The following is a 24,585-nucleotide window of genomic DNA, read 5'->3' as shown; positions in this document are numbered from 1 at the left end:
AAACCGTAATAATACGTTTTTGAGTGACGGCATATTTAGGTTGTCATTTATTTCAGTTTGAAACAATACAGACGTTTCTGGACCGCAACCTTAGCATGTGTCATTCAACATTAAGGCAGATTAACATATTGCAGAGTATGATTCAAATAGGTGCACAGCAAAAGCAACAGGACAAAGGACAGGGATAAAGGGTGTGTGGGGGGGCAACATGACTCTGAAGAACAAAAAGAAAGTGAAAAACAAATAGAAACAGCACATCAAATCCACACTTTTCTCAAGATATGGAGGAACAAAGCTCTCAGGAATGCTCTCCTACTATAATGTGTGAGGAATGCCTTCAGAGAGACATCACGTAGACCACAACAGCACACGGCTAAATAAACGGGGAGAGGACAAGCTTCCAGCAAGCCGAGACTAAACGCCATTTTGCCAGAGCAAGATCTGAAAATCTGTAAAGTCAAGGGAGTAAGAGAGCATGTTTTATTGCAAGAGCTCTTAATACTGTAAACCTTACACTTGGAGCTGTTGTGGTCCAGATCAGACATGCAAAGAAAAAAAGAAAACTAACAAACAGGTTTACTTGTCTTGGGTTTTTTCCAAGAGGAAACAGGAGGTCAAAGTTCCTTCTATAAAGCCTCCGTACATTCTGAGGCAGAGAATTCGATGGGAGTCGCCATCAAACTTACAATAATCGTTTTAAGAGCATAAATGAACTGGCATCAGTAACGTGTGTGAAAGGGCCTGTTTGGGAGCACTCACAGTGTTCTGGTGCAAAACGACAGAATCAATAGAGGCCAAAACACACTTCATCCACTATCAGAGTCAGAGTGATGTGTTCTATATGGAACAAAGCTCGCAGGTACACGTCTGGTAGAGCTTCTTTTGTTGTACTGTAATCTAACAAAACACAATCAGGGAACTACTTTTTCTTCTGTATTGATTATAATGAATCATTTTGAGTCAAATTTGACAAGAGCCTAACTGAGACCTACAAATTGGTTCACGTTAGAGGCACTACGCTATTAACCTGATGCCTTAAAACAGAATCACTGTTGCCAATTAAGGTAAATTCAAACCAGACATGCGCTCGTGTGACGTACACTTGGCTTAGTTATGTCAATTTAAAACACTATGCCTCCTTTAGACTAGAGGCTTATTTTGCATGATCCTTTCATTCATGTTTGAGACAGAAAGTAGTGATGTGTGATGGTTGAAAAGGAAGTGTGCAAACAGCAGAGTCCTTTCGACCGACAGAACTACTCCAACAATCAGCTGTTTATCTTTTTTTTGTTTTGTAAAAGTACTCATCCAGTCCCACCTCTCCTTCTCCTTCTCCTTCTCCTTCTCGGATCCATAGTCCTTTCCCCATCAGGTTGGTGCGTTTAGGTTCTGTCCGGTCTCAGGGTATGGAACAGTACCCCCCACATGCCCTGCCACCGCCCTGCTGCTGTTCCCCCAGCTGGACCCTCTGAGTCTGGTTTTCACTCTCCCACAGCCCCGGAGTCTGGAGGATCTTCTCCACGAGCTCCTCAAAGGCACACTGGACGCCATCTTTGGTCTTCGCACTGGCCTCTGTACAAAAGAAAAGAGATTTACAGAGATTCATGCCAAAAAAAAACCCAAAAAACTGGCAGAGCACCTTCCAAAATGCAACAACAACAACAAAAAAATAAAAAACCTACACGTCAGCTTTTAAATCCAAAACAGAGCAAAGCATCTTTCATTTTAAAATATAGTAGACGTAATGATAGAGATTTAAAAATATCCATGTGTTGACAAACATGACATGTTAAGTATGAAATGACTTCATTTGAGAAGCAGGAGACAGCCAGCGGGATGAAGACATCCTCGCAGCGGATCAAATCCACGACATCTTCCCGCCCAGCCCTTTTCAGAACCCCTTAATTTAGCCGTTCTAAAATGGAAACTCCACAGAAACGTTAACCTAATTTCCCAGAGAGGGACGGATTGGAGATGGGAATCAGGAACACGTGTAGACATGGATCAGATAAATGAAAGCCCGCAAGATTTTAATCATAATGCACTTCTTCTGGACTGGCCGCATCTTTCAGCGCGACGCTGACAGTAGAGACTCGAAAATGTCAAAGCAGTGTAAACAACGAACCCAAACTAAACGCATGACTTTCTAAAGTGATGCCTCGACTTGTTCCAGCTACACAGTTACACTTCTGCCTCTTGAGTAAAGCATGGTAAGTTTAAGAGGCTCTAAGTTACATTTCATGGCTCTATTAGTTTAAATGACCATGTCTGACCGCCTCTCTCACATGGATACTCACCAATAAAAAGCATCGAGTGTTTCCGAGCAAATTTCAGCCCCTCATTTCTGTCCACTTCATGATCGTCCTGAAAGACAAACGCACATCCTGTCATTTTCTTCCATAGCAACATAGTGAGCGTGTTTATGAAAACCCTCATGGTGTTCACTAGATATCACTAGAAACTGAACCGACAGGACAACTGGAGCTGCTTAAACCGACACAAGCTGCAGGCTCACCTTATCAATTTTGTTCCCAACGAGCATTTTTACGATGTCGTTGCGTGTCGTGTAGGTTTCCAGTTCATTCAGCCAGTTTTCGAGCTTCGTAAAAGTGTCGCGCTTCGTGACGTCATACACTGTCAAAAACCACACGCCAGCAGAGGACAGTTAAGAGTTATGGGGAACATGTGATACAAGTGCAACAACATCTTTCTTCTATTAATCAGAAGTTTTATCTGGTGGCTGTTTATTTGCAGTGTGAGCATTCAGCTGATGCTTCTATCCAAAGTGACTTCCATCGACTCCCGCAGTATAATCACATTCATTGTCTTGACAACAGGAGATTAACCAACAGTGTGTTTATGATCCAAAAGGGACCACGTGTGAAGAAAGAGCTGCACAAAAGCAGAGAGTGGATCTGATTCTTTTTCTGGAAAGACAAAATTGGCTCCAAGTCTGGAATTGGAACGTGGCTTTGTTCACTTTATTTTATTTTATTTTTTTTACCAAGTATGACTCCCTGTGCGCCGCGGTAGTAGCTGGGCGTCAGGGTGCGAAACCTTTCCTGTCCAGCTGTGTCCTGCAAAAGTAGACAGTTAAGATCATTGATCACCAACGGGCCACACTCAGACTCAGACTTTGACATGTGCGCTCAGTCTGACTCAGGCTCAGGACTGTCCCATTGCCTCAGGACTCTTTACTGACTTTTCTCAACCCTTCTCCTTATGCCTTTCCTTCTCTGTCTCCAGCTGATATTGTTTTAATATTAAAAACAGGGACGTCATGAAATAAGTAACCACAAAAAAAACAGAGCACTGACGGGGAGCAAAATCTAATTTGCGTGCAGTTGTGTAGTTTAAAACAAGGACAACATCATGGGACTCCACCGAGCGCTCCTCCTCCTCTTCTTCTTCCTCCTGCACAAACACCTTCTTGCTAAAACAAATAGTAAAGTCTGTGGGAGCTCATCGTTAGGGGCTCAAACTTATGGCCTCGCTGTGTGACACTGGGCCCCATGAAAGGAAGTGATATCTGTTTTTCCAGCTTCTCTCTCTCTGTCTGTCTGTCTGTCTGTCTCTCTGTCTGTCTCTCTCTCTCTCCAGCTGTGTGCTGTCGCCATCTTGTGGGGAAACCCTGCAGTTAATCCTGTTTTTCCTGACAACACAGATCTACTGCAGACAATAGCTGGACGGCTCCAGCCTTACCCATATGGCGAGCTTCGCTTTGTTCCCATCTATTGCCAGTGTCTTCACTTTGAAATCCACACCTGGTCAGCCACAAGAAAGAAAGAGAGGAGAGAGAAAAGGTTTTAAATGGGCTGATTATTAGTTTCCACAGATCTGTGCATGTGTTGTTCTGTGTTATGTGTGTGTGTAAACCTATTGTCGCTGTCTGCTCTGGATCAAAAGTGTCGTCTGTGAACCTCAGGAGGAGACTGTGAGGGGAAATAAAGATGATATGGAAATAAGCAGGGCTCACAGTACAATAGGCTTCTGTGAGCTGGCTAAAGCTCCAGCAGCCTCTCTGTCAGCTGCAGGAGGATCACTGGAGAGCAGCATTATCTCCTGCTATCAGCTAACAGACTACCTGGTGGAGGAAGGACAGCCACGGAGCTAGCTAGCTGTAGCAACAGCTGCTGAACTTACATAACAACAAGAACATCAACATCCACAACAAGCTAGCTAAGAGCACACACACACACACACACACACACAAACCTGGACTTCCCGACTCCGCTTTCTCCAATTATCAACAGTTTGAGAGTCGTCAGCACGTCTTCGTCCATATTCCCGTGGGAGCTACTTTGACTTCCACTTGGCGACGCTTTTATCGGTGAATTTCACTTGTTTTCAGAGCAGCGGGCGGCTCGCGGCTCCGGTGACAGCCTGCTGTTCGCGCAACTTCCGCCCGAGACGCAGCGCACGACGTCACGGAGGGTCACGTGGCTTGAGAATAAAATAAAATAAAATAAAATAAAATAGAATTAAATTTAAATATGTTGTCAATGTTTTATCGTCGCATTCCTGTATAATACAGTTTTGTTTAAATTACATTAAATTAAAATTACAAAAGTGACACAAAGTGACTGTTTTATTCATCTTTAGGCTGAAAAACAAGGTTTGAACTTTATTTTTCAGCCCATATTTTATAAAGATATATTTACATGTCCAGTAGTTGAAATATAGCTGGTGATGCATGATGCTTCCTTCCAATATAAAATCAATACTTGGAAAATTTAGCAATTGCATGACTCCTTAGATGTTACTTGATACATAGTGTAAATATTTATTTATCATCACAACACATATTTATTTTGCTATTGCTTTATTTTCCAATGTTGCTTTTATTCAGTCTTTCTTGTCTATTGTTGCTGCCGTAACATGTAAATTTCCCCCTATGGGGGATCAATAAAAGAAGTCTAAGTCTAAGTCTAAGTCTATGTCACCATATTTTTCTTACCTGCAAGACTTTTTCTTACTGCAACTCTGTGTTTCTGGCTGTCTGTCGGCCATCTTGGCTCCACTGGGTAGCAGTCAGTGTATGAGATGATGCAGTAGCTTCACTGTAGAGGCTGATGTGCAGCTATGCCATCAAAACTCATGCATTTACAAGAAAACAGCTTTTGAATAGCTGCACACTGCAGTGACCTCTATGCATGAAAGGGTTAAACTTGTAAAGTAAAAGTTTTCTGAAAGTGTTAAGGGATTAAAAACCCTTATAATTTAAGTTTTACTGTGGTGGGGAAAACCTGATTTATTTGTCAGGAAGTTACATTGTGAATTTGTAAAAATGTTTAGCACATTGCTAAATAAATGTGGATTTTTATGTCTTATTCAAAATCTGTTGTAAATGTTGGTACGTGTGTTTTAAACACACTTTTGCAGCACTTGTTTTTTCATTTCTCATAATATGTTTATCGTTAATACTCCTAACAGGGGTATGTAAATGTTAATGTGTGTGTGAAAACCTACTCGTTTCTGATTCTGACTCTTCTGAGGGGGGATTAGAGGGAAGTTTTGTTGTCAGCTGGCAGGCAGGAAACCGTTGAAAGGTCTAAATAAAGATCCACACTATAATACATGTTTGTTCTGTGGCTCTGCTGCCTTCATCAATCTTCAGGGACCCTGCATTTAAACGTTACCTCGACCACGAGAAGGAATCACCTGGAGGGGGTTAAGCAACTGGAGACCACTGACAGTAAGTATTGAAATGGAAGCAGTGAGCCATACTACACCTACTGCTCCTCAATGGGCTCTTTGACGGAGCCTTTCCTCAAACCTCATCTGCCTCTGTTCATCACAGAGCGGGCCAACCCTGTTATTATGCAAATCTCATCTCATGAAGGAGCTGAAAAGAGTCTGCAGCACAATAAATACAGCTGCTTGGAATCACGCACAGCTCTCTCCAACGTCAGTCTGACATTTCTGGGAAAAGGAGCAGCTCTTTTATGTTCCTCAAAGTAGTTTTTTTTTTTGTACTGAGTGCCAACCAGAAGTCCAAGTGTTTACAGCTATGGCCAGATTCCACACAGATTGCATAGAGAGACCCCTTCGCGTCTGTTTCCAGATGATGGGCCACTTTATTGGGTCTCATCCCTGGTGGTTCTTGATCGGCCCCCTTGTGCTCTCAACAGGCCTGGGGAGCGGATTCTACCTTCTCAAGGACCGAATGTCCAACGACATCCAGGAGCAGTTCACACCTGTCGGTGGACGAGCCAAGACGGAGAGGAAGTACATCCGAGAAACCTTCCCGGGAAACGACTCCATGTTTTCACGTTTAAGACTGAGCACAGATGGGAATTATGCGACTGTCATAGCTGCGAGTGACGGGAATGTTCTCACTGTGGAGTCGCTCCAGGACGTCCTAGACTTGGACTTTAAAGTTAGGAGCATGGTGGTGCAGTTTGACAACCACTCTTTTGGATACGTGGATGTTTGTGCTGAGGTGATGGGATCCTGCAGCTCTAACGACATCCTGGAAGTCATCGAATACAATGCCAGCAAAATAGACACAGTCAATTTGACGTTTCCGTGGCATTTCTCTGATTTCAGGAGTTTTCCTTTATATTTAAATCTGGGTAGTGTTAAGCTGCAGAGGGGAAGTTCAGTTGTTGAAAGCGCTGAAGCCGTCCAGCTCCATTATTATCTACAGGAGGACAACAAAACCAAAACCGACCTTTGGTTGGAAAGCTTCATTAATTTGGTCTCAAACGCATCATCAGCTTCCCTCCAGGTGAGCAGAGCTTAAACATGTTGCAGCTTTTTTGTGTCATGAAGTGAAAACTGATCAATAATCTCTGTAGGTGTCGTACTCTACGTCCATGTCCATGCAGTGGGAATTTGAAAAAACCCCAGCGTCTGTCGTCCCCTTGTTCTCCATCACCTATGCCATTGCCATCACCTTCTCAGTCATGTCATGCTGGAGGTTGGTCAGACATCTTCTAAACACGCTGTGCATGGAATTTTGGATGCGTGACTCTTTTTGATTTCTTTCCTTTAGGTCGGACAATGTGAGGACCAAGGTGTGGGTGGCGTCCTGCGGGGTGCTCTCCACGGGTCTAGCGGTCCTGAGCGGGTTTGGGTTGCTGCTGTTGCTGAATCAGCCTTTTGTCATGACTGCTGCTTCCTGTCCTTTCCTGATCTTAGGTCAGTTCTGAATCATGGTTACATCATAGTGTCATCTTAAAAAGTCAAATGTGCATTTAATGTGACATTGCATGGATGAAACTTATATTTCCATGTTTCCAAAGCACGAAGAAGTCATATGAAGCATTTTTTAGACTAGATGTAATCACACTCTCACAATCTTGAAGCATCATGTTGATGATCTTTATCATCAGCAGCATTAAATAGAGGGGGGACTGTGGGTCTGAGCCCCGAAAGGCTCTAAGTAATGCAGTCTGCTAATTAACTACCATGCTGCATGCGGAAATGAGTGGAAACCAATGGCTGCCTGGGTCAGTAGTAGAAATACATCCAGCCATCACAGCCTGGATTCCAAAGCGGTCAGCAAAACACAAAGTTGTCTGTATGTCATTTGGCATTAATGACCCAGTTCAGTGTGTTCTTCCTCTGACTGTAACTCTAAAGGAATCGGACTGGACGACATGTTCATCATGATCTCTTGCTGGCAGAGGACCCGAGTCCTGGACGGCGTCCCCGACCGGCTGGCTGCCACCTACAAGGATGCCGCCGTCTCCATCTCCATCACCACCCTGACCGACGCGCTGGCTCTCTTCCTGGGCTGCGGCTCGCCCTTTGGCTCAGTCCGGTCCTTCTGTCTGTACGCCGGGATCTCTGTTTGTTTCTGCTACCTGTACAGCGTCACCCTCCTGGGGGCGTGCATGGCTCTGAACGGGCAGAGGGAAGCAGAGAACAAACACTGGTTCACCTGTGCCAAAGTCCCAGAGGACTTACCACCCAGGAGCTCCACAGCCTTCAGTGTGTGCTGTGTTGGGGGGAGCTACGACCGAATCACCGAAAAGGAGCAAACTGAGCCCATGAGTCACATTTTTGAGAGGTTCTATGGTCCGTTTCTGACCCACAAACCGATGAAAGCGTCTGTGATTGTCATTTACGCCGGCTACCTGGCTGCTAGTATCTACGGCTGTTTTAATCTAAAGGAGGGACTCGATATCAGGAATCTGGCTTTGGATGATTCCTACATCATTGATTACTACGACAATCAAGGGCGACACTTCTCTGAATATGGCTGCAACGTGATGGTAGCAGTGAAGCAGCCCTTCCCGTACTGGGAGGAGGACAAACAGAAGCATCTGCATTCGTGTATTTCAAAATTTGAAAGTTTAGACTTCGTCGATGGCACCTCTGCATGGTTTCTTTCCTTTCAGCGGTACGCAAATGCAACTCATCTCAATGTGAGTTCTCGAGAGGCTTTCCAGACGCACCTGCCCCATTTCTTGGAGCTCAACTCCATGTTCCAACAAGACATTAACCTGACAGCAGACAATGAGATCCAGGCCGGTCGCTTTTTCATCCAGACGCTGAACAAAACCGCAGCAGAGGCCATGATGACCGAGCTGAGGAGAGCGGCAGACGAGTGCACAGTCGAGCTCCTGGTGTACCACCCTGCCTTCATCTACTTCGATCAGTACGCCGTCATTGCGGACAACACCGTTCAAACCGTCGCAGCGGCTGCCGTCGTGATGCTCGTCGTCTCGCTCATCCTGATGCCCAATCCCCTTTGTTCCCTTTGGGTGGCTTTTGCAGTTTGTTCAGTCGTGGTCGGAGTGACGGGGTTCATGGCGCTGTGGGGCATCAACCTGGACTCCATCTCCATGATCAACCTGGTCATGTGCATTGGCTTTTCGGTAGATTTCTCAGCACACATCTCTTACTCGTTTGTCTGCAGCCCCAAGAGCGACGTGAACGAGAAAGCTACGGACGCCTTGGCCCGGTCGGGTTACCCCATACTCCAGGGAGCGCTGTCCACCGTGCTCGGGGTGGTGGTGCTGTCTGCGTCTGGGAGCTACATCTTCAGGACGTTCTTCAAGATTGTGTTCCTCGTGATTACATTTGGGCTGCTGCATGGCTTGGTGTTTCTTCCAGTGTTTCTCACACTGTTTGGGGTCTGTGGGAGGTGGTGTCACACTGGGGGTGTCTATTTTGTGCATTAAATTCTCGTCAACTGAGCTTTTTGTGTGAGGAAGTAAAAGTTTAAGTGATACTGGAGCTGCTGTGAGTTATATTGATTCAGAAGACGGTGAAGATGTCTGTTTACTAGCTGAACCCAAACCACTTATAGCAGAGGGAGGTGCTATAAAACTGAAAATAGGAGGAACAACCATGAAACACACTGTGAATTTTCCTGGTGTGCTATTGGCTGGAGCGTGTCATAAACTCTGTTGACACAACATCAAACCTAAATCTCCTTTTAATTTTGAACTATAACATGCAGTTTAACACACACACACACATACACACATACACGTACGTCACATTTATATTTGGGCTTTTCTTTCTTTATTTCTGCTGCACAAACGTTGATTAACTACTGCCGTCACACTGTTGGGAGATTGTCGAGCAACAGCAGACAGCCATTCAATAATGTGTTCACAGCATAAAAGCATTACTTTACATCTATATACAATGTTCCCATTACATCCCACTCATATATACAGTTAAATGTGGATGAATAAACAGGAGAAGCCAATAAACTGAAGAAATAGTGGGGACAAATTGAAGCAAAAAAAAAAAAGAAAAAGAGCAGAAAAATGTAACATAAGTGCTGGTGGTGATCTTAACTAGAGCTGTACCTTTAATCAGATCAATCAAATGTTCCAAAATGCTAAAATATGGATTATATACACTGTTCCTGCTGTCAGCTATTCACTTGAAAACTCAGACATTCAACATTTTAACAAACTCTAAAACAAAAAGGTTTTTCTAAACCAGCGATGTCTTTGCACTCAGACTTGTTCCAGCTGGACTTCCTTTATATACACTGTGCGACGTGTGCCGACGCTGACAGGTGCAGAGCGCTACATGTGAGAGGGTGAGAAAAGAGATGGTGCTGGACAGTAACTACCGGGATCGGCGGCGTCGTTTGCCTGAATAATCTAAAAGATTGTGAGTCGTTGACCCACTCATTTATAATTGCAAGAGGAACTGATATTTTGCGAAGAAGCTTTTCAGAAGCCGAACTCACACTATTTAAATAAATTCGGCCGACACAACAGCTTTAAAATCCTAAAGACTCCAATGCTCTATCACTACATGAGCACAGTTTATGTCTGTGGCATGCTTTTTGAGGCTGAGCAGTAGTTTTTGACCCATCTGTGCACACAGCATGAATGTCATGAATTACATGAAGACTGCACAAGTGCTTTTTCTCTTCCTTTTTTTTTTTTGTACACCTGCTCAAAGTGCTGAGACGTCGTAGTTTAACTTAAAAGAAATCACGTTTAAAGTACATTCCCCAAAAAAAGGCCACTGTTAAAAATAAATACCCGGGACATGATCCTCTGTGTTTGACATGTCACGCCAAACACAAAGGATCAGATGGAAATACAAAGTGCAGCACCACGCCGTGACAGTTCTGGGCTCCTGATGGAGAAACACACAAGCTAAAGTGGAGAGTATAGGCTGCCCTTGGAGACACACTAGACAAAGAACATGGACACAAACACTGGAAGACAACTGACATTTAGGAATTGAAATTTCGTTAAAGTCTAGCTGCCTCGATCACACAGTGGCTCTTTGGGTTAAAGATAAATCCAGACGAGACCCCAGCTCAGAAGAATTTAACCAAATTTCAACTCTTCCTTTAGATTAAAAAGAAGAAGAAGAAGAAGAATCCTATCCGGATACTGTTTTAGGTTTGAGGTGCATAATTACATTCACATATTATTTCCTCTCACCATTTGATAAAGTGACCTGAGCAACATCCTTAACATTAGGCATCTATGTTTTCCGCCTGTGCAACAGACACCTGCTTTACCTCTGAGCACAACTATGTCACACTGAAGTTTCATATATGTGAGCTACTTATTTGGGAATATTGATGAGATTACACAAAAGGTGGCAGCATGAAGATATGACAGTCCCCATGAGCACTTGTCAACAGACTGAGTGCAGGCCATGCCTCCTTTCCACGACCCCTGAGCTCATAAAAACAACAAAAAATAATATAATCAGACCCACTTCCCTGTCGCTAACCCCCTGATTGTTGCTGTCCTCGCCTTTTTCATCTGGTCTCCAGGGTCTTGCCCTCCAGGACCAGCTGGATCTCTTTGGCATCCAGTGTCTCGTACATGAGCAGAGCGTCTGCCAGGTTTTTGTGCTCTTTGGCGTGAGACTTCAGCAGGGCTTTGGCACGCTCGTAAGAGTCCTGGAGGCAGCAAGAGAAGAGATGGTGGTTAGAAAAGGTTTTACAAGAGCTGGTTAAGTGGCTTAGGTTGGTTTTTTTTTTTTAATTTTGTGTATAGCTGTCCTGAAAAAGATCACACACACACCTTCAGTAACACCCTGATTTCTTGCTCCACAGCCGCTTGTGTCTCTGGACTCTGTGCTGTCATGTCAGTGTAGGTCATCACCCCTAACTGGGAGACAGGAAGGGGAAACAAACACATACATTTACATAAAATTACAGCTTAACTTTAGACTGCCAAGCACAAATACTATGAACAGCCTTCCATTTTTAAGTTCCTTCCTAGTTAGCCTACCTTTTCACACATTCCAAATCTGGTCACCATCATCTTAGCGATCTTTGTTGCACTATCAAAGTCGCTTGATGCACCTGAAGATAAAGAAACAGCACATTGTTGAGCCACCTTTACACAGTCAGAGAGTGAAGCTAAAGTCTTGACTGCAACTTTTTCTCACCGGTTGTGATGTACTCATGTCCAAATATAATCTCCTCTGCTACACGGCCGCCCATGCTGACGTCCATCTGGGCCAGCAGCTGAGAGCGAGTCTCGCTCCAGCGGTCGTTCTCTGGGAGCATGGACACCTGACACAAGGCAAAAAAAAAAGAGGAGAGAAAGAATAAGAGAGGATGTGCAAAGCTTAAAGTGATGGCAGCTTAACATGCAGCTTTTAACCATTTAGTTTCCTCACATGTCCCAGACTGGGGCCTCTGGGCATGATGGTAGCCTTGTTAATGGGCATGGCGTCTTTGGTGTAGTAGGCTACAATTGCATGGCCCGATTCATGGTACGCTGTGATGAGCTTGTTCTTCTTGTCTATCTCTGCACTCCTTCTCTCAGGGCCTTGAGGAAATGACAAGAATGAATTTCACTTATTTCATCAAGACAGAGGATTAAATGAGACAAAAAGAATGAAAAAAGACTATTGTTTCATTCTCAACATGACTTTGAGGAGAGTGATCCCAGACAATCAGGGATTAGTAGAAAGACTGAGCACGTCCTAACTGTAGGGACACAACAAAGCAAAGCTTCCTCATTACTCACCCATGAGGATTTTGTCTTTGGCGAACTCCAGCTCTTTCATGGAGACCATGTCTTTTCCATCAACTGCTGCCTTCAAGGCAGCCTGGTTGACCAGATTTTCCAGGTCAGCGCCGGAGAAGCCCACTGTGCCCCGGGCGATAATATTGGCCTCAATAGCTGCAGAGATAACAGGCAACGTGAACAAAGACGTCACAGTCGACAGAAACAGTCTAAGCCTCAGACTGAGCTCCCATTGAAACTAAGTAAATAAATATTCAGACTATAATGTCAGCCAAATTATCATCAATGCTCTGCTGTGCCAGTGCTTTCAGTGTGTCAAACTGAGGCATACAAGCAAATGAATGAATAAAACTGTGGCCAAATTCAGGACTAGCAGCTGTTGATCACACACCTGGGTCCACTTTAATCTTCTTCAGATACCAGTTGAGGATCTCGGTGCGTCCTTTCACGTCTGGTTTGGGGACAGTCACCTGCATGTCGAAGCGTCCTGGGCGGATCAGGGCACTAAAAGAGAGGAGTAGTTTGTTAGTAAAACGCTGTCGGCCTACAACTATGTGTGGCTGCGTGAAAAACAGCCTTTCAACAGCCGTTCATTCTTTGAGGAAAGCTGTGACCCTGAGTGCTGTTAACCATAGCATTTGTAAGTGTGTGACATTTTGCACAGGCTATGACCAGAGACACAGAGGTAAACATACTTATCCAAAGCCTCTGGGAAGTTGGTTGCTCCGATGATGATCACACCTTCGTTTGGTTTAAACCTACAAAATAAGAGCACAGGGTTCAGTGTCTGCAATGCAGTAACTTGTGTTTTCTGCTCTGTTTTCTCACTACAGCAAGTGCAGGAGTTCACTGTACTGTAAGCACATGTGACTGTAAATACAGGCCACGTACCATCATTTGTCATCTACTTTTCTGGTTTAACGAAAACACATTCCAATATGGTTATTTTATCTGCAGATGATTTCTTTGAATTTGAAATAGGAGCTTCCTGAGATCTGTGTCACCCACATGCACTGCAGCCCCACCATACTGCCAGGATGCCAAAACAATTCATTATAGGGATTACCCATCCATCTCAGCGAGTAGTTGGTTGATGGTCTGTCTGGAGTAAGGGTGCATGGGAGACTCGATCCTTTTCCCACCCACGCTGTCCAGTTCATCAATGAAGATCACACAGGGAGCATTGCCTTTAGCCTCCCCTAGAGCAAAGCAGAAAGACAAGAATTGCAGTTTCATTTTTTCCCCACAGTGATCACAGTCAGTGTTACAAGCAAAAGTGAAACTGCTTTGATATCAAAATAAAAAAATATCCCACTGAAAAGGTTCCTGATGCGGCTGGCTCCCACTCCGACAAACATCTCGTCAAATTCGGACCCAGAGGCGTAGTAGAACGGCACGTCTGCCTCGCCTGCCACGGCTCTGGCCAGTAGGGTTTTCCCCGTCCCCGGAGGGCCGACCAGCAGAACCCCTGCCGTAAACAAGGAGGAGATGAGGAGGAGGGAAGGCAGTGAAACTACAACAGACCTGACTGTAAGCTGCACAAACACCACATCAGCTGAGGAGCCATCGTCCTGGAACACAGACAGTCCTACCTTTTGGCAGCTTTCCTCCCAAGGCTGTGAACTTCTGTGGGTTTTTCAGGAACTCCACAACTTCCTGCAGCTCATTCTTAGCTTCCTCTACACCTTTGACGTGCTCAAATGTCACATTTTTCATCTGGACGGGGTCCACAGCCGAGTCCAGGCCTGTTGTGGTTCGGAACCGCACTGTCCAAAATGGTTAGATTAAAGTTCGAAATCACACTGCATGGCACGGTTAATGAGCTCAAACACACACTGCCTGTGTTAAAAAGAAAACGCATCAGATTGAATATATTAGTGCTTCAATCCTGCAGGTTAGATTCAGTCGCTGTCTGTTATATGAAGCTATCGAAGGGTTAACACACGTTCACTACGCATTGATTAGTTTAGCAGGCAGATGCCGAGTTTTATTATCAACGTTAATATTTAATGCTAAAATGCTAACATATTGGAGGTGGTTTTGTGCATGTCATGCAATTAAAAAGCAGCTTTAGAGGAGAAAAGGAGCCTTTACCCGATATGAAGGGCGTCTTGGAGATACCATAGAGCCCCACAAACAGCAGCACCAGCAGGATGAGGCGAGTCCTCCTGAGGGAGTCTGAACAGTCGGAGCAGTAAAACTACACATCAGTACCGTTTATTGCTTAACAGAAGAACAACAGTTGTGCGGTTCAATTAGAGAGTGATTGTAGAAGAAACTCGCCTTGTGTGCGTTGTGTCAAGGCTTGAGCTTTTAGGAAACCCTCAGCAAAGCCCCTCTTGAAAGCATCTTGCTGTCCGTCAGGCACGTTCTTGCTCCTCGACAAGCGGTCCAGATTTTCAACGTCAATCCCCTTGTCACGTGTCAGGAAACCCTGCAGGACGCAGTACAGTTGGTCAGCAGCAATACTACTTTACGCTTAGCACACCTTTATTTTCAGATTCCTGCTCGGTGGAAATGTCGTCGCTGGTGAGGAGGAATTTGTTTAAAACATGTGTCTTTCACATGCTCACAGATTGAGATCATCTCTATGCACTCACCTTCATAAAGGGCGGTGTGAAGCCTTCAGATTCCAGGGGGCGTTCAGAGACATACTGCATACGTTTGGTTTTGTTCCTTAAAGTTTTAAAGCCTCTGCTCTGGACCCACACTTGAAAAACACATGTTTCCACTCGGCATTAGTTTAAGCATTGTAAATGTACACATTGTATGGGTAAAAAATAGGAAACCATAGATAATATTGACAATTAATTGCAATATTTGTCATTTATTCAGTAACACACTGCTTTGGATCAGTAATAAACTCCTCCACCACTTATAAATGCTTCTAATCCATAGTTACCAGGCCAGTATTGTAGCTGTGTGCTGACAGACTGAAGAGGTGATGACTGCTGCCTGGAAAAGAATTGGGCCGACATAGGCATTGTACCACATGGGAATCCTGGGAACAGAGGACAAGATATAACTGTTAACTGAGATACTGTTAGAAAAAAGTGGTTGTTTGTTAAAGGAGAACTTCAGTGTCTTTAAACCTTCAACCTATGTTTACATACTGTGGGTTAGAAATGACTGGTAGGTAGGACAGGTAGATCTCCTGTGTCACAAACACACCTGAGTCACCCAATAACACAAACAAACCAACCAATTGAAGCAGCAGGAGACCACAACTACTGTGTAAAATTACATTTGTCGTCAATGGAGTCTGGTGGAGTCTTTGAACTGAGCAATATAACTGCACTAGTTAGACCAAAAGGACCTGACGGGTGTCTCTCTGTAAGGATTCTTTTTTTAAATATTTTAGATACTTCAAATCACAATCTGAGCCTGCTAGTGGAGAAACAAGCACTCTTAGTGGATGTACTTTGACCGGTGTGGTAGCCCCAAAGGATTACATTGCAGCTTCTGGACCACTTCCATAACTTTTTGTACCTAGCAGTCATTCTGAACCCAAAAAATATGTTTAAAACTACCAAACTTATTCTTCAAGATGGTGATGATCAAAGCCAAACATCGCCTTTCAATGTTTATAACACAGAGGCACATTCTCACCATGCTTATTGTAGAAAAATGACTGTGTAGAAAGATGTGACGTCTTCCAGGTCATCTGTCCACTCAATGAAAGTGGTGCATCCTGTGGTCTCAAGTGTGGTAGCACATGGTACACCAGCTCATCCAACTGCTGTGCTCCCAGGTCTGATAACCCAAGCTCACGTACGTTCCAAATGGGCTGCACACACATACATAACTTTATTTATATTTTTCACAATGTAGAGGAACAGCGTGGGAAAATGAAATCAACTAAGAGCAGCATCTCACACGGTCTGACCGGACCTGATGCAGCACTTACAGATCACATCCCACTAATGCATACCTCTGTGCAGTGTGGGTCGGAGTCCGAGGCACGCTCTTTGTGTTTTCTTGACTTGCAGGTGGCGCTGCTGCTGATTCCCACCGAGCTCTTCATGGAGTGGAGAACGTTTATGAGGTGGCTAAGAGGCACAGTCACCTGTGAGCACATGTAATCAATCAGTGAGTGAATGACGTGCTTTGAACGTTAAAGGATTAAGTCTGAAGTATCATCACAACTCCCACTAATTAGGTAGTCCACAGGCACAGGTAAAAGACAGCAGCTAGCAAAGGCAATAAGTTCTCAGTGAGTGATATTATCTTGCTAAGGTTACCTGTGAATGAATAAATAAATGACCACATACAGGAGATCATCACTTTTGAGTTATTTGCATTTGCACACCCTCAGTAGTCAAACACGTCCCTCCCTGACGCAGTTAACGACTCACTGACAGCAGCTAGCTTAAACTTGTCTCCATGGCCCGCGTTGTCTCTGTCTCAGTCTCATTAACGTTACAGGTGAGCAGGAAGACAGAACCCACTGTCTCCCGGCGTGAATGTGAATTTCCATCAGAGCATGAAACCATAACGAAAGGCCGCCTGGCTCAAAGGAGAGCGAGCTAAGGTTAACTCTGCGTGCTAGCAGGCTACAACCAAAACAACAGCAATGCTAACGTTAGCTTGGCCTAACTTCACGGTTCTCGCCTTCTTACCTGCGGTTGGACGGTCAAAGAAAACATTTCTAATCCTCTCTCAGGTTCAACGCGGCCGCCAAGCAAGTTACACGACCGTCCCTGTGAGTTTAAGGCCCGTATCACTTTCACTTTAACTCCGTGCAGCAGGCATAACAAGCCAAACCTCCTCTGGACGTAAACTTCAGCGGTAGACTGACAGCTGAACATCAACCGGATATGACGTCTATTGTGTGTGTGTGTGCCACAAACTGTGCATCCCCGTCGAAACCTGATCCAACTAAAGTTCCGCTTGTCTAGCATCAGTTGCGGTTGACTTTAGCAGTATTATTCTGCCAATTACAGCAGTGTAAAATCTAACAAATACAATATTGTGTCTATATACTATTTTTCTAAATAATAAACAAGAATACCGACCACAGCAGTCAACACTCCCCCTTCGCAAGCAGCTTTTCAGTCGTTTAGCTCGACTTTGAGCAACAAAATCAAAGATTCAATGCATCAGATATGTTTGAGTGAACAATGTGTTTATTGCACGTCATAATCTGCTTCATATACTTGCATTTTTACAACTGTATATTGGAAAGCACGACACCAGTGCTTTCACAGAGTGTTCTTTATTTTTACTTTACAGAGGACAAGATACAACAATGAATATATGGATTGTCTGTATCACACTTTTTTTGTTGTTGTTGCAAAAGTGCAATCTTTGATACTATTGCACTCAAGCTACAGAATACATATTCACTTTTACACATAAATAGCCATATTGTTCATCATGTCTATTGTGTCTAAAATATTTTATATTTCGGACAATAAATATAAAAGGCTGACGTCCTTTGTTATCAGAAAACAAAACTGTTACAAACATGAAAACAACCAGAAATAAGCAATGAAAACATAAATAAATGAATAAATAAAATTACAATGGTGAAAAACTCATTGCTCAAAGTCCACAGCTACTGTATGATCATGGATTTATATATCAGTTAAAGTTGACTCGGTTATGTAACGTGTGTGTGTATATTGAATCCCTGGTGGTGCATGAGATGTCATAAATAAGATCACCATCTAATGCTATGCTAACTTAAACAAATAATGTGCCAATACTTATAATACATAAGTCCTCCTCTTGATAAATGCTTTGGAAGTATCCACGTAGTCAAAATGTTGCACTATGCTGCACAGTCTCTAAACACTCATCGGGCCATTCATTCATCTAAGGAAGCCTTTCCATTTCTACTGGTGCCTCATCACACTCCGTCTGTGGCGGCGGCTTGAAAAAGCCACAAAGCAGCAAAAGTGCAACAATTTCATCCCAGGTTCAAATTCTTTGATTGATGCCAACAGACAATTCAGGGGATTTTCCTGCAAGGAGAAAATGTGAAACAGTGTAGTGTGACTATAAAAGAAACAGTAATAGTAAATCCCTCGGTAGATATTTTGACTCGTTAATGCAGAAAAAGCACAGCTGGAATTAATGACATTAATGATTTAGGTGAGCCAGTTCCAAGGCTCTGGTTTAGTGCATGTTCACACCCTGACACGTCTTACTAGGAACATTTAGAGCAAAGTTATTATTTACTGTCCTCCTTTCACAAGTCAAAATGTCTGCTGTGAGAAGGATCTATCCGTGACAACAGGACATTTGTGGTCAGTATTTTGCTCACCTTCTCTTCCGTTGTAAGTAAATCTGGACAAACCAGTGGGCAATCAGAGGCCACAGGGCAGTCAACACCACCGTGAGTGGACCAGAGTCAAAAGGCCACCAGGATGGTCTCAGGAACTATACAAACAGAAGCATTAAAGCAAGTTTGTTTCCTAATTGCCTGCTACCGGGTTATAAAACTGCATAATACAAAACGAAACCATTTTCAGTTTAATCAGACAATACTTAGAAAATATGTGTATAAGGACCTTTTGTGCTATCGCAAGGGAGTTCTCCTGCCTTGGCGAAGTTGATCTTGACTGAAAAAAACAATTAGAATAGTGAAATCAATTGGTATCAATAAATATGTATCATATTCTCATGCAGACTGTCCATTTTATGATTCAGTACAATTTCTGTTTTTCCATTTCACAAATATGGGGGAAAAAAATGAACCGCTTGTGTGATGGCAAAAAGAAATGACGATGTTCCGACACCATAGCCTACGCAATGTGGCACAATGTGGCGCAATGTGGCACAATGTGGCCCAATGTGGCCCAGTGTGGCTAACACCTCTGGCCCCTCACCTGTGACACAGTGAGTGCCTCCAGAGCGTGCAGCCTGTGCAACACGGTGGCCATGTCATGCTGCAGCCTCAGCAGAGCCGTAGCTATCTGCTCACTGACGTCTCCCCTGGCAACGCCGACAGGACGTCTGCTCTGTGACACACGGCAGCAGGAAGTGTCGACACTGGCACGCGGCTGAGAGCTGCAGGTTGCCCTTGGCGACGGAAGGCCTGAAATAGGAGTCAGAATTTGGCAGCTTGATGCTACAACTTTTGTTTTTTCCGGTATCTGATGCCTTTGAATGCTCAGAAGGATGGACCACTGTGAGCGCACATCTTAAATTAGGGACACTGTCAGTATAAATCAGTAATCTACTGCAGTCTCACCTCTCCCTCTTCTTGACAAGCAGCTGTTGTGCTGGCTTGTGCTAATCCCATCTCCCAGTACTTGATCGTCTCCTCCATTCAGGGTAGTGTTGCTCTCAAACCAAAGATCTGTTTGCCTCACTGAGGCAGCTCCTGATCCAGGTGACTGACTTTTTGATGTTGATTGGCCCTTAGTGGGAAAAGAGGAGAGTCAGCCACAGTTTGAAGAGACATTATTAGAACAGAACGTGTTCTTATCTGTCTTTTAACTTTGCAACTCTTCTTGTGACTCCAGTCTGTGATGTTGACATCACTAAAAGAATAGGTTTTTGGGGAGTACACTTATATGTTTTCTTGCTTTGGGTTACAAGAGAAAATCAGTGCCACTCTCATACCTATTATTAAATGTGAGGCTAGACCCAGGAGACAGTTAGCTTAGCTTCTTTTAGCACTTAGCTTAGACTTGAGGGGGGGGGGGGTAGTTTAATCTGTACAAAAACCAAAGTGTTTAAATGACATGCAGCTCTTTCCCCCTGTTTTCAGTCTCTATGCTACGCTAAGCTAACGTTCTCCTGGCTCTGGCTGAATGCTCAGCGTACAGACATGAGAGTGGTGACAACCCTCTCTCTGAAACAAAGCATAGAAATGAGCATATTTGCTAAAATGTTGAGACTACTCCTTTAATGTCGTGCAGGCGGGACACCTCACCTCTTCCATGGCCAGATGCTCCATCGAGTCACAGAATTCCTCGTTGTCCGAGTCTGTGGATCGGTGGTTCTTCTCGGGAACAGCATCACTATGATCTGCATGGTGCAAAACACAGCACACATTAACAACATGGTCGGTATTTTTTTATTCATTAGTGAATGAATAAACTAATGTAAAGTTTGTATTCTTTTTGCACTTATTATTGTTATTATTATTACCATCAATGATCAATCTGTTGCTTATTCATATATAGTGTTAAACAATCGTCTGCACACTGTTTAAAGTGTGATCCTACCCTTCAGGTGTCCATTTAGGTGCATATAGGAGTTATACTGCACACTGGGCTCTATGGAACACGCCAGTTCTTCGTCTTCCACTTCGCTGTTGAGGGAGCTGTGCGTCCCGTTGGTGAAGGAGGACATGCTGGGCTCCATGCTGCTGCTGGACTCCCTGCTGTACCACGACCACTTGTCCTGAACCATCAGCAGCCTCGGGTTAGGACGCCAGTCTGAGACAACAGGAAGGGAAGACGGAGCGACAGAGAGTTACAAAAAAAAGTGCAGTTCTTTGTTATGGGTCCTTTTTCTATCCATATCTCACTGAGGATGTACTTAGTGCAAATTGCTTTTTTCTTTATCTCTTTAAAATACTGTTCTCATTCATATGAATGTTTTCAGAGGGGAAAACGGATCAAATTAATCTACTTTAAATGGAATTTCTTACGTCTTGCACCTTTAAAATCAACACAAGGGTGTCATAGTGTAATAAAAACTAAATGTGTGCTTGCTGTTGTCACTTATCAAATACTGGAGCACAACAGCACAAAGACACAAACAGTTGTTGTCCTTCTCTTTTAAACTAAGCAAAAATTAAAGGAAATTAAAAGAAAGTCGTGCAAACACAAAAAGGCCAACCAAACAGGTAAACAGGTAAAAAACACCTGGGCACTGTAGTTTTTAACAAACACAGGAGTAAATATTGTGTACATGAGAAAGGGACGGACCGACCACCTGAAAACACAAGACATCACGGGCACAAAGCCGGCCTCACCCCCGTCAACCATGTAAAACATACCCTGTCCTTCTTGTGTATGAGCTTCATCACACAGCAAAGTTCACAGCACAAAACAGCTAACATCTACAACTACAGATAGTACCTTTGTCTTCCTCCTTGTCTTCATCGTCTGCATTGTCTTCTTCATCCCCATTCTCCTCCTCCTCCTCCTCACTTCTGTTCCAATCATTACTGTCCTCTTTTTTCTCCATTTCACTATTTTCTTTGCTTCCCTCTGAGTCCTCGCTACTGACACTTAGGCCATGCACACTGCTGTCTCTGCCATTTTCTTGGACGTTCTGTATATCATCCCACAGACCCCCATAGCCTGAACAGTGAGGGAAACACTCGTGATTAACTCTTTATCAAAGTAAATGTTGCGCTACGTGAATCCACACAAAGCAAAGACACACACACACACAGTGGGCTGACACAACATTTTGCACTTCACAGCATCTACACACTACGTCTAGACCACCAAGTGTAAACAACAACGTAAGCCGACAGCTAATACAGCGACTAACATACACGACAGACTGAACAGGAACATTTCATCCATCTAGCAGCTGTAAGCCAGGGACAACACACACTCATGGGTCTTTTGACAGGCAAATGAAATGACAATGAAAGCAACTTAATGAGGTCAAAATCAGCTCATACGCTGCAGGACCACTATATCGACTCTACAGCTATTACAAACACCAATCACTTGCCTTCCAATGTTGGTTTCTTATATTGTTGCTCATCTAGTGACAAAAACACGCGTTAGACGAGCTCAGTGTTCGAAATGATCAACAAAGAGAATTAACTGCGGTGCTACATCCCACTTCAGCATCAGTGCCCTCCCTGGACTGTGCCCTTAAAGAGTGGAGTTACTGTGGCATCGCCGCTCATGTACGTTACCTGCACTTTGTGCAAAAGGCCTTGTGAAGGGCCTCTTGTCCACCTCTTTTTCGTCGGCTTCTTCCTCTTCTCCGTCCACCTCTGCGAAGAAGTCACCCAGCTTGCTTACCAAGTCGGACACTTCGTCTGAGATTGGGATGGTCTCCAGAATCTGACAACACATGAAAATATTGGGTTATATACATATACATGTACATACATAGTATCTATACATACTCTGCAAGAACAGAGACATTTGTTAGTTTTCTCGAGGTGGCAAGAACAAGAACAAAGTTCGTTCTGGTCAGGACATTTCATACTTCACAAGGAACTCAAGCGCAGAACTCCTGGGAAGTCCTCATGACAACATTTCCTCATTAACTTCACATTTCTGACCAATCACACAATAATTCTTGGACACCACACGAGAAAAAAAGTTCTGCCCAGATGATGTGTTGAGAACAAGCTGCGAGAAAAGAACAACGTCATTTTTCTTCTCGCAGTCCTGGGAGAGAGAACAAATGTCTCTGTTCTTGTGGAGTATGTAGAGGCCTTAAGACAAAAGTTTCTGTATAAACAGCTGTGGTATAACTGTCAACAAGACAATTAGATATAAATGAATTAGATATAATTACACACATCAATGGCTGACTGGTTCATGTATTGGATCAGTTAATCAAAGCAGACAGCTGGAAGCCTTAACAGGAGGAACTGCTATGAGCTGAAACATCATTCAGCAGCTTCTGTCATTGTTCAACAAACAGACATAATGAAGTGAGTCGTTTGTTACTAACAAGTCTGAGAGTCTAAAGCCATGCTAGCAGCTCTGTGAGGCTTCACCTGGGCACAGCAACATGTTAACATCAGCATCAGCATGCTCACGACGACAATGCTCCTGTGTTCGCCATCTTAGTTTAGTCTGGTTAATAATTAGCGGTAAACGCGGCCTAAAGGGCTGATGGGAATGCCATCAATTTCAATTTCAAGTATTGGACATAGTCAGCCTCACGGTGACACTAAATGAAAGTCAGGGAATCATCAAAGTCAGCAGGATTCATCCTCTGGGAACCATGATTTTCTGTATTAAACGTCAAGGCAATGATCCAATAGTAGTTCCATAGATTTCTGGACAAACAGACCAACAACTAGAGCATCGTATCTTTACATTCAGTGTCTTTAGAGACCCAGACATCACTGGACAGTCAGACGATATGGACAAGATAAATTCTTAAATGTGCATTATGTTATAAATGCTGTTAAACACTAAATGTGTCAGGCACTCTTTTCTTACTAGGAGAGCTGTGTGTTCCACGTTTGTTCGCTGTTTATTATGCATGCCACTTCTATTCATGCATTGCTTTAGTTGAGCTGAAAGGACTTACCAGCTGGATGTCCTCGACATAATTCTTCATGGCTTCCTCCTTTGTCATATTTCCTAAAGAGCTCCACGCGTCCCTGGTAACACACAGTCTTAGTTCGACACTGAGAGCAATGCGAACACTGAATTACAGAACATATTACAGTGGTGTGAAGCACAGATCACAACAAAGTGAATGTATTCTGCATTACTGTTGGATTAGCGGTTGGGTAAAGCTACGGTAGAGTGCGGTGCCATTTGGTTATTATCAAAATAAGTCATAGATTTGGAATAATAACATGTGAGGAGACAGCGTCAGGGTGAGCCTGCAACCGTATGGATAGTACGTATATCTGTAAGTTAGTGTCTAACATGCAACTGTGCCTAAAATGTAATGCAGGTGTGGCATGTAACAAACATTATACATTATAAGAGCATATTTTAAGTACTTTTGGTACCATTTAGCTTTTCCATGGGTGTCCCAGAAGCCGTTTGGTCTGGGGATGGTGCAGGGCCCACAGACGGCCTGCTTGTAGTAACTGTAGAACATCAGCATCATGTCATCCGATGGCTGGAAAGGACCTGAGAAATAAAGGAAGTGAGTTATAAAAGGGAAGAAACATACGTGTGATAACATCGTGAAATGAGATACATGAGAGCTGCTGGAGTTGAGAAATGACTGATTCGGTTAATCAGCTGTTATCCTAGTAGCAGCTTTATCAGTAGAGGGCTGCAGCCTTAATAAAGGCTCTGCATGTAGGTCAGTCACCTGGACGACAACAACAACAACAACAACAAACACAGACTTCATACTTTACGGCCCCGTCCGTCCGTCCATCCATGCTCCAGGACAGAGCAGACCAGAGCAAGTTCTCACCTTCTTCAGGTAAACTCTGGATCACTTTGACTGCAGCAGCAAATTTCGCCTCCAGGCTGTGTTTGTCCTCCTGCGCCATGCTGAGTCCCAAAGAGGATGACAT

General features: G+C 43.8%; 4 protein-coding genes across 5 annotated transcripts; 1 reads left to right on the top strand and 3 right to left on the bottom strand.

The window, feature by feature from the left end:
* Window positions 1-16: 16 nt before the first annotated feature.
* LOC139214005 (ras-related protein Rab-18-like) lies at window positions 17-4,397 on the bottom strand. Its single transcript, XM_070844738.1, has 7 exons — window positions 4,216-4,397; window positions 3,877-3,932; window positions 3,703-3,764; window positions 3,005-3,077; window positions 2,516-2,634; window positions 2,298-2,364; window positions 17-1,572 (listed from the first exon to the last, which is right to left on the bottom strand). The coding sequence occupies exons 1-7, from the start codon at window positions 4,281-4,283 to the stop codon at window positions 1,400-1,402; spliced, it is 618 nt and encodes a 205-aa protein (XP_070700839.1). The 5' UTR covers window positions 4,284-4,397; the 3' UTR covers window positions 17-1,399.
* A 1,613-nt stretch (window positions 4,398-6,010) lies between these two features.
* On the top strand, window positions 6,011-9,134 carry LOC139214081 (patched domain-containing protein 3-like). Its single transcript, XM_070844820.1, has 4 exons — window positions 6,011-6,730; window positions 6,801-6,922; window positions 6,998-7,143; window positions 7,588-9,134. The coding sequence occupies exons 1-4, from the start codon at window positions 6,011-6,013 to the stop codon at window positions 9,132-9,134; spliced, it is 2,535 nt and encodes an 844-aa protein (XP_070700921.1).
* A 317-nt stretch (window positions 9,135-9,451) lies between these two features.
* Window positions 9,452-17,178, bottom strand: yme1l1b (YME1-like 1b). 2 transcript variants are annotated; one of them, XM_070845831.1, is made up of 18 exons: window positions 17,048-17,178; window positions 16,360-16,494; window positions 16,038-16,215; window positions 15,331-15,429; window positions 15,029-15,138; window positions 14,712-14,862; window positions 14,523-14,606; window positions 14,021-14,194; window positions 13,744-13,896; window positions 13,495-13,627; window positions 13,124-13,186; window positions 12,820-12,932; window positions 12,429-12,584; window positions 12,076-12,227; window positions 11,842-11,968; window positions 11,682-11,755; window positions 11,472-11,558; window positions 9,452-11,347 (listed from the first exon to the last, which is right to left on the bottom strand). In XM_070845831.1, the coding sequence occupies exons 1-18, from the start codon at window positions 17,072-17,074 to the stop codon at window positions 11,204-11,206; spliced, it is 2,160 nt and encodes a 719-aa protein (XP_070701932.1). In that variant the 5' UTR covers window positions 17,075-17,178; the 3' UTR covers window positions 9,452-11,203. The 2 variants fall into 2 exon arrangements, with proteins under 2 accessions (XP_070701932.1, XP_070701933.1); XM_070845832.1 differs by having other exon boundaries at window positions 14,021-14,173.
* A 1,514-nt stretch (window positions 17,179-18,692) lies between these two features.
* On the bottom strand, window positions 18,693-24,570 carry LOC139213792 (acyl-CoA-binding domain-containing protein 5A-like). Its single transcript, XM_070844439.1, has 12 exons — window positions 24,483-24,570; window positions 24,064-24,187; window positions 23,631-23,703; window positions 22,270-22,420; window positions 22,080-22,112; window positions 21,470-21,694; window positions 20,609-20,821; window positions 20,314-20,408; window positions 19,627-19,795; window positions 19,262-19,476; window positions 18,944-18,994; window positions 18,693-18,812 (listed from the first exon to the last, which is right to left on the bottom strand). The coding sequence occupies exons 1-12, from the start codon at window positions 24,559-24,561 to the stop codon at window positions 18,693-18,695; spliced, it is 1,548 nt and encodes a 515-aa protein (XP_070700540.1). The 5' UTR covers window positions 24,562-24,570.
* Between the last annotated feature and the right edge of the window lie 15 nt (window positions 24,571-24,585).

The sequence above is a fragment of the Pempheris klunzingeri genome, chromosome 15, assembly GCF_042242105.1.
Source record: "Pempheris klunzingeri isolate RE-2024b chromosome 15, fPemKlu1.hap1, whole genome shotgun sequence".
Classification (NCBI taxonomy): Eukaryota; Metazoa; Chordata; class Actinopteri; order Acropomatiformes; family Pempheridae; genus Pempheris; species Pempheris klunzingeri.
This window is presented reverse-complemented; position numbering and strand designations above follow the sequence as displayed.

Bases quoted from the DNA above. Each gene is read 5' to 3' on its own strand.
- yme1l1b (XM_070845831.1), bottom strand. From the start codon at position 17,074: ATGTTTTCTTTGACCGTCCAACCGCAG. The intron at 15,139-15,330 runs GTAACTATGGAT...GTGTTTTTCAAG, and splicing joins ACAGCTACAATACTGGCCTG to TGTGGGTCCAGAGCAGAGGC. The intron at 11,969-12,075 runs GTGAGGAAACTA...GCCTTGTGTCAG, and splicing joins GAGGCCCCAGTCTGGGACAT to GTGTCCATGCTCCCAGAGAA.
- LOC139213792 (XM_070844439.1), bottom strand. From the start codon at position 24,561: ATGGCGCAGGAGGACAAACACAGCCTGGAGGCGAAATTTGCTGCTGCA. The intron at 22,113-22,269 runs GTAACGTACATG...TTTTGTCACTAG, and splicing joins GCCTTTTGCACAAAGTGCAG to ATGAGCAACAATATAAGAAA. The intron at 21,695-22,079 runs GCAAGTGATTGG...CTCACTGTTCAG, and splicing joins TAAGAAACCAACATTGGAAG to GCTATGGGGGTCTGTGGGAT.
- LOC139214081 (XM_070844820.1), top strand. From the start codon at position 6,011: ATGGCCAGATTCCACACAGATTGCATAGAGAGACCCCTTCGCGTCTGT. The intron at 6,923-6,997 runs GTTGGTCAGACA...TCTTTCCTTTAG, and splicing joins TCAGTCATGTCATGCTGGAG to GTCGGACAATGTGAGGACCA. The intron at 7,144-7,587 runs GTCAGTTCTGAA...GTAACTCTAAAG, and splicing joins CTGTCCTTTCCTGATCTTAG to GAATCGGACTGGACGACATG.
- LOC139214005 (XM_070844738.1), bottom strand. From the start codon at position 4,283: ATGGACGAAGACGTGCTGACGACTCTCAAACTGTTGATAATTGGAGAA. The intron at 3,765-3,876 runs GTTTACACACAC...GTGGCTGACCAG, and splicing joins AGAGCAGACAGCGACAATAG to GTGTGGATTTCAAAGTGAAG. The intron at 2,365-2,515 runs GTGAGCCTGCAG...TTTGTCTTTCAG, and splicing joins TTGGGAACAAAATTGATAAG to GACGATCATGAAGTGGACAG.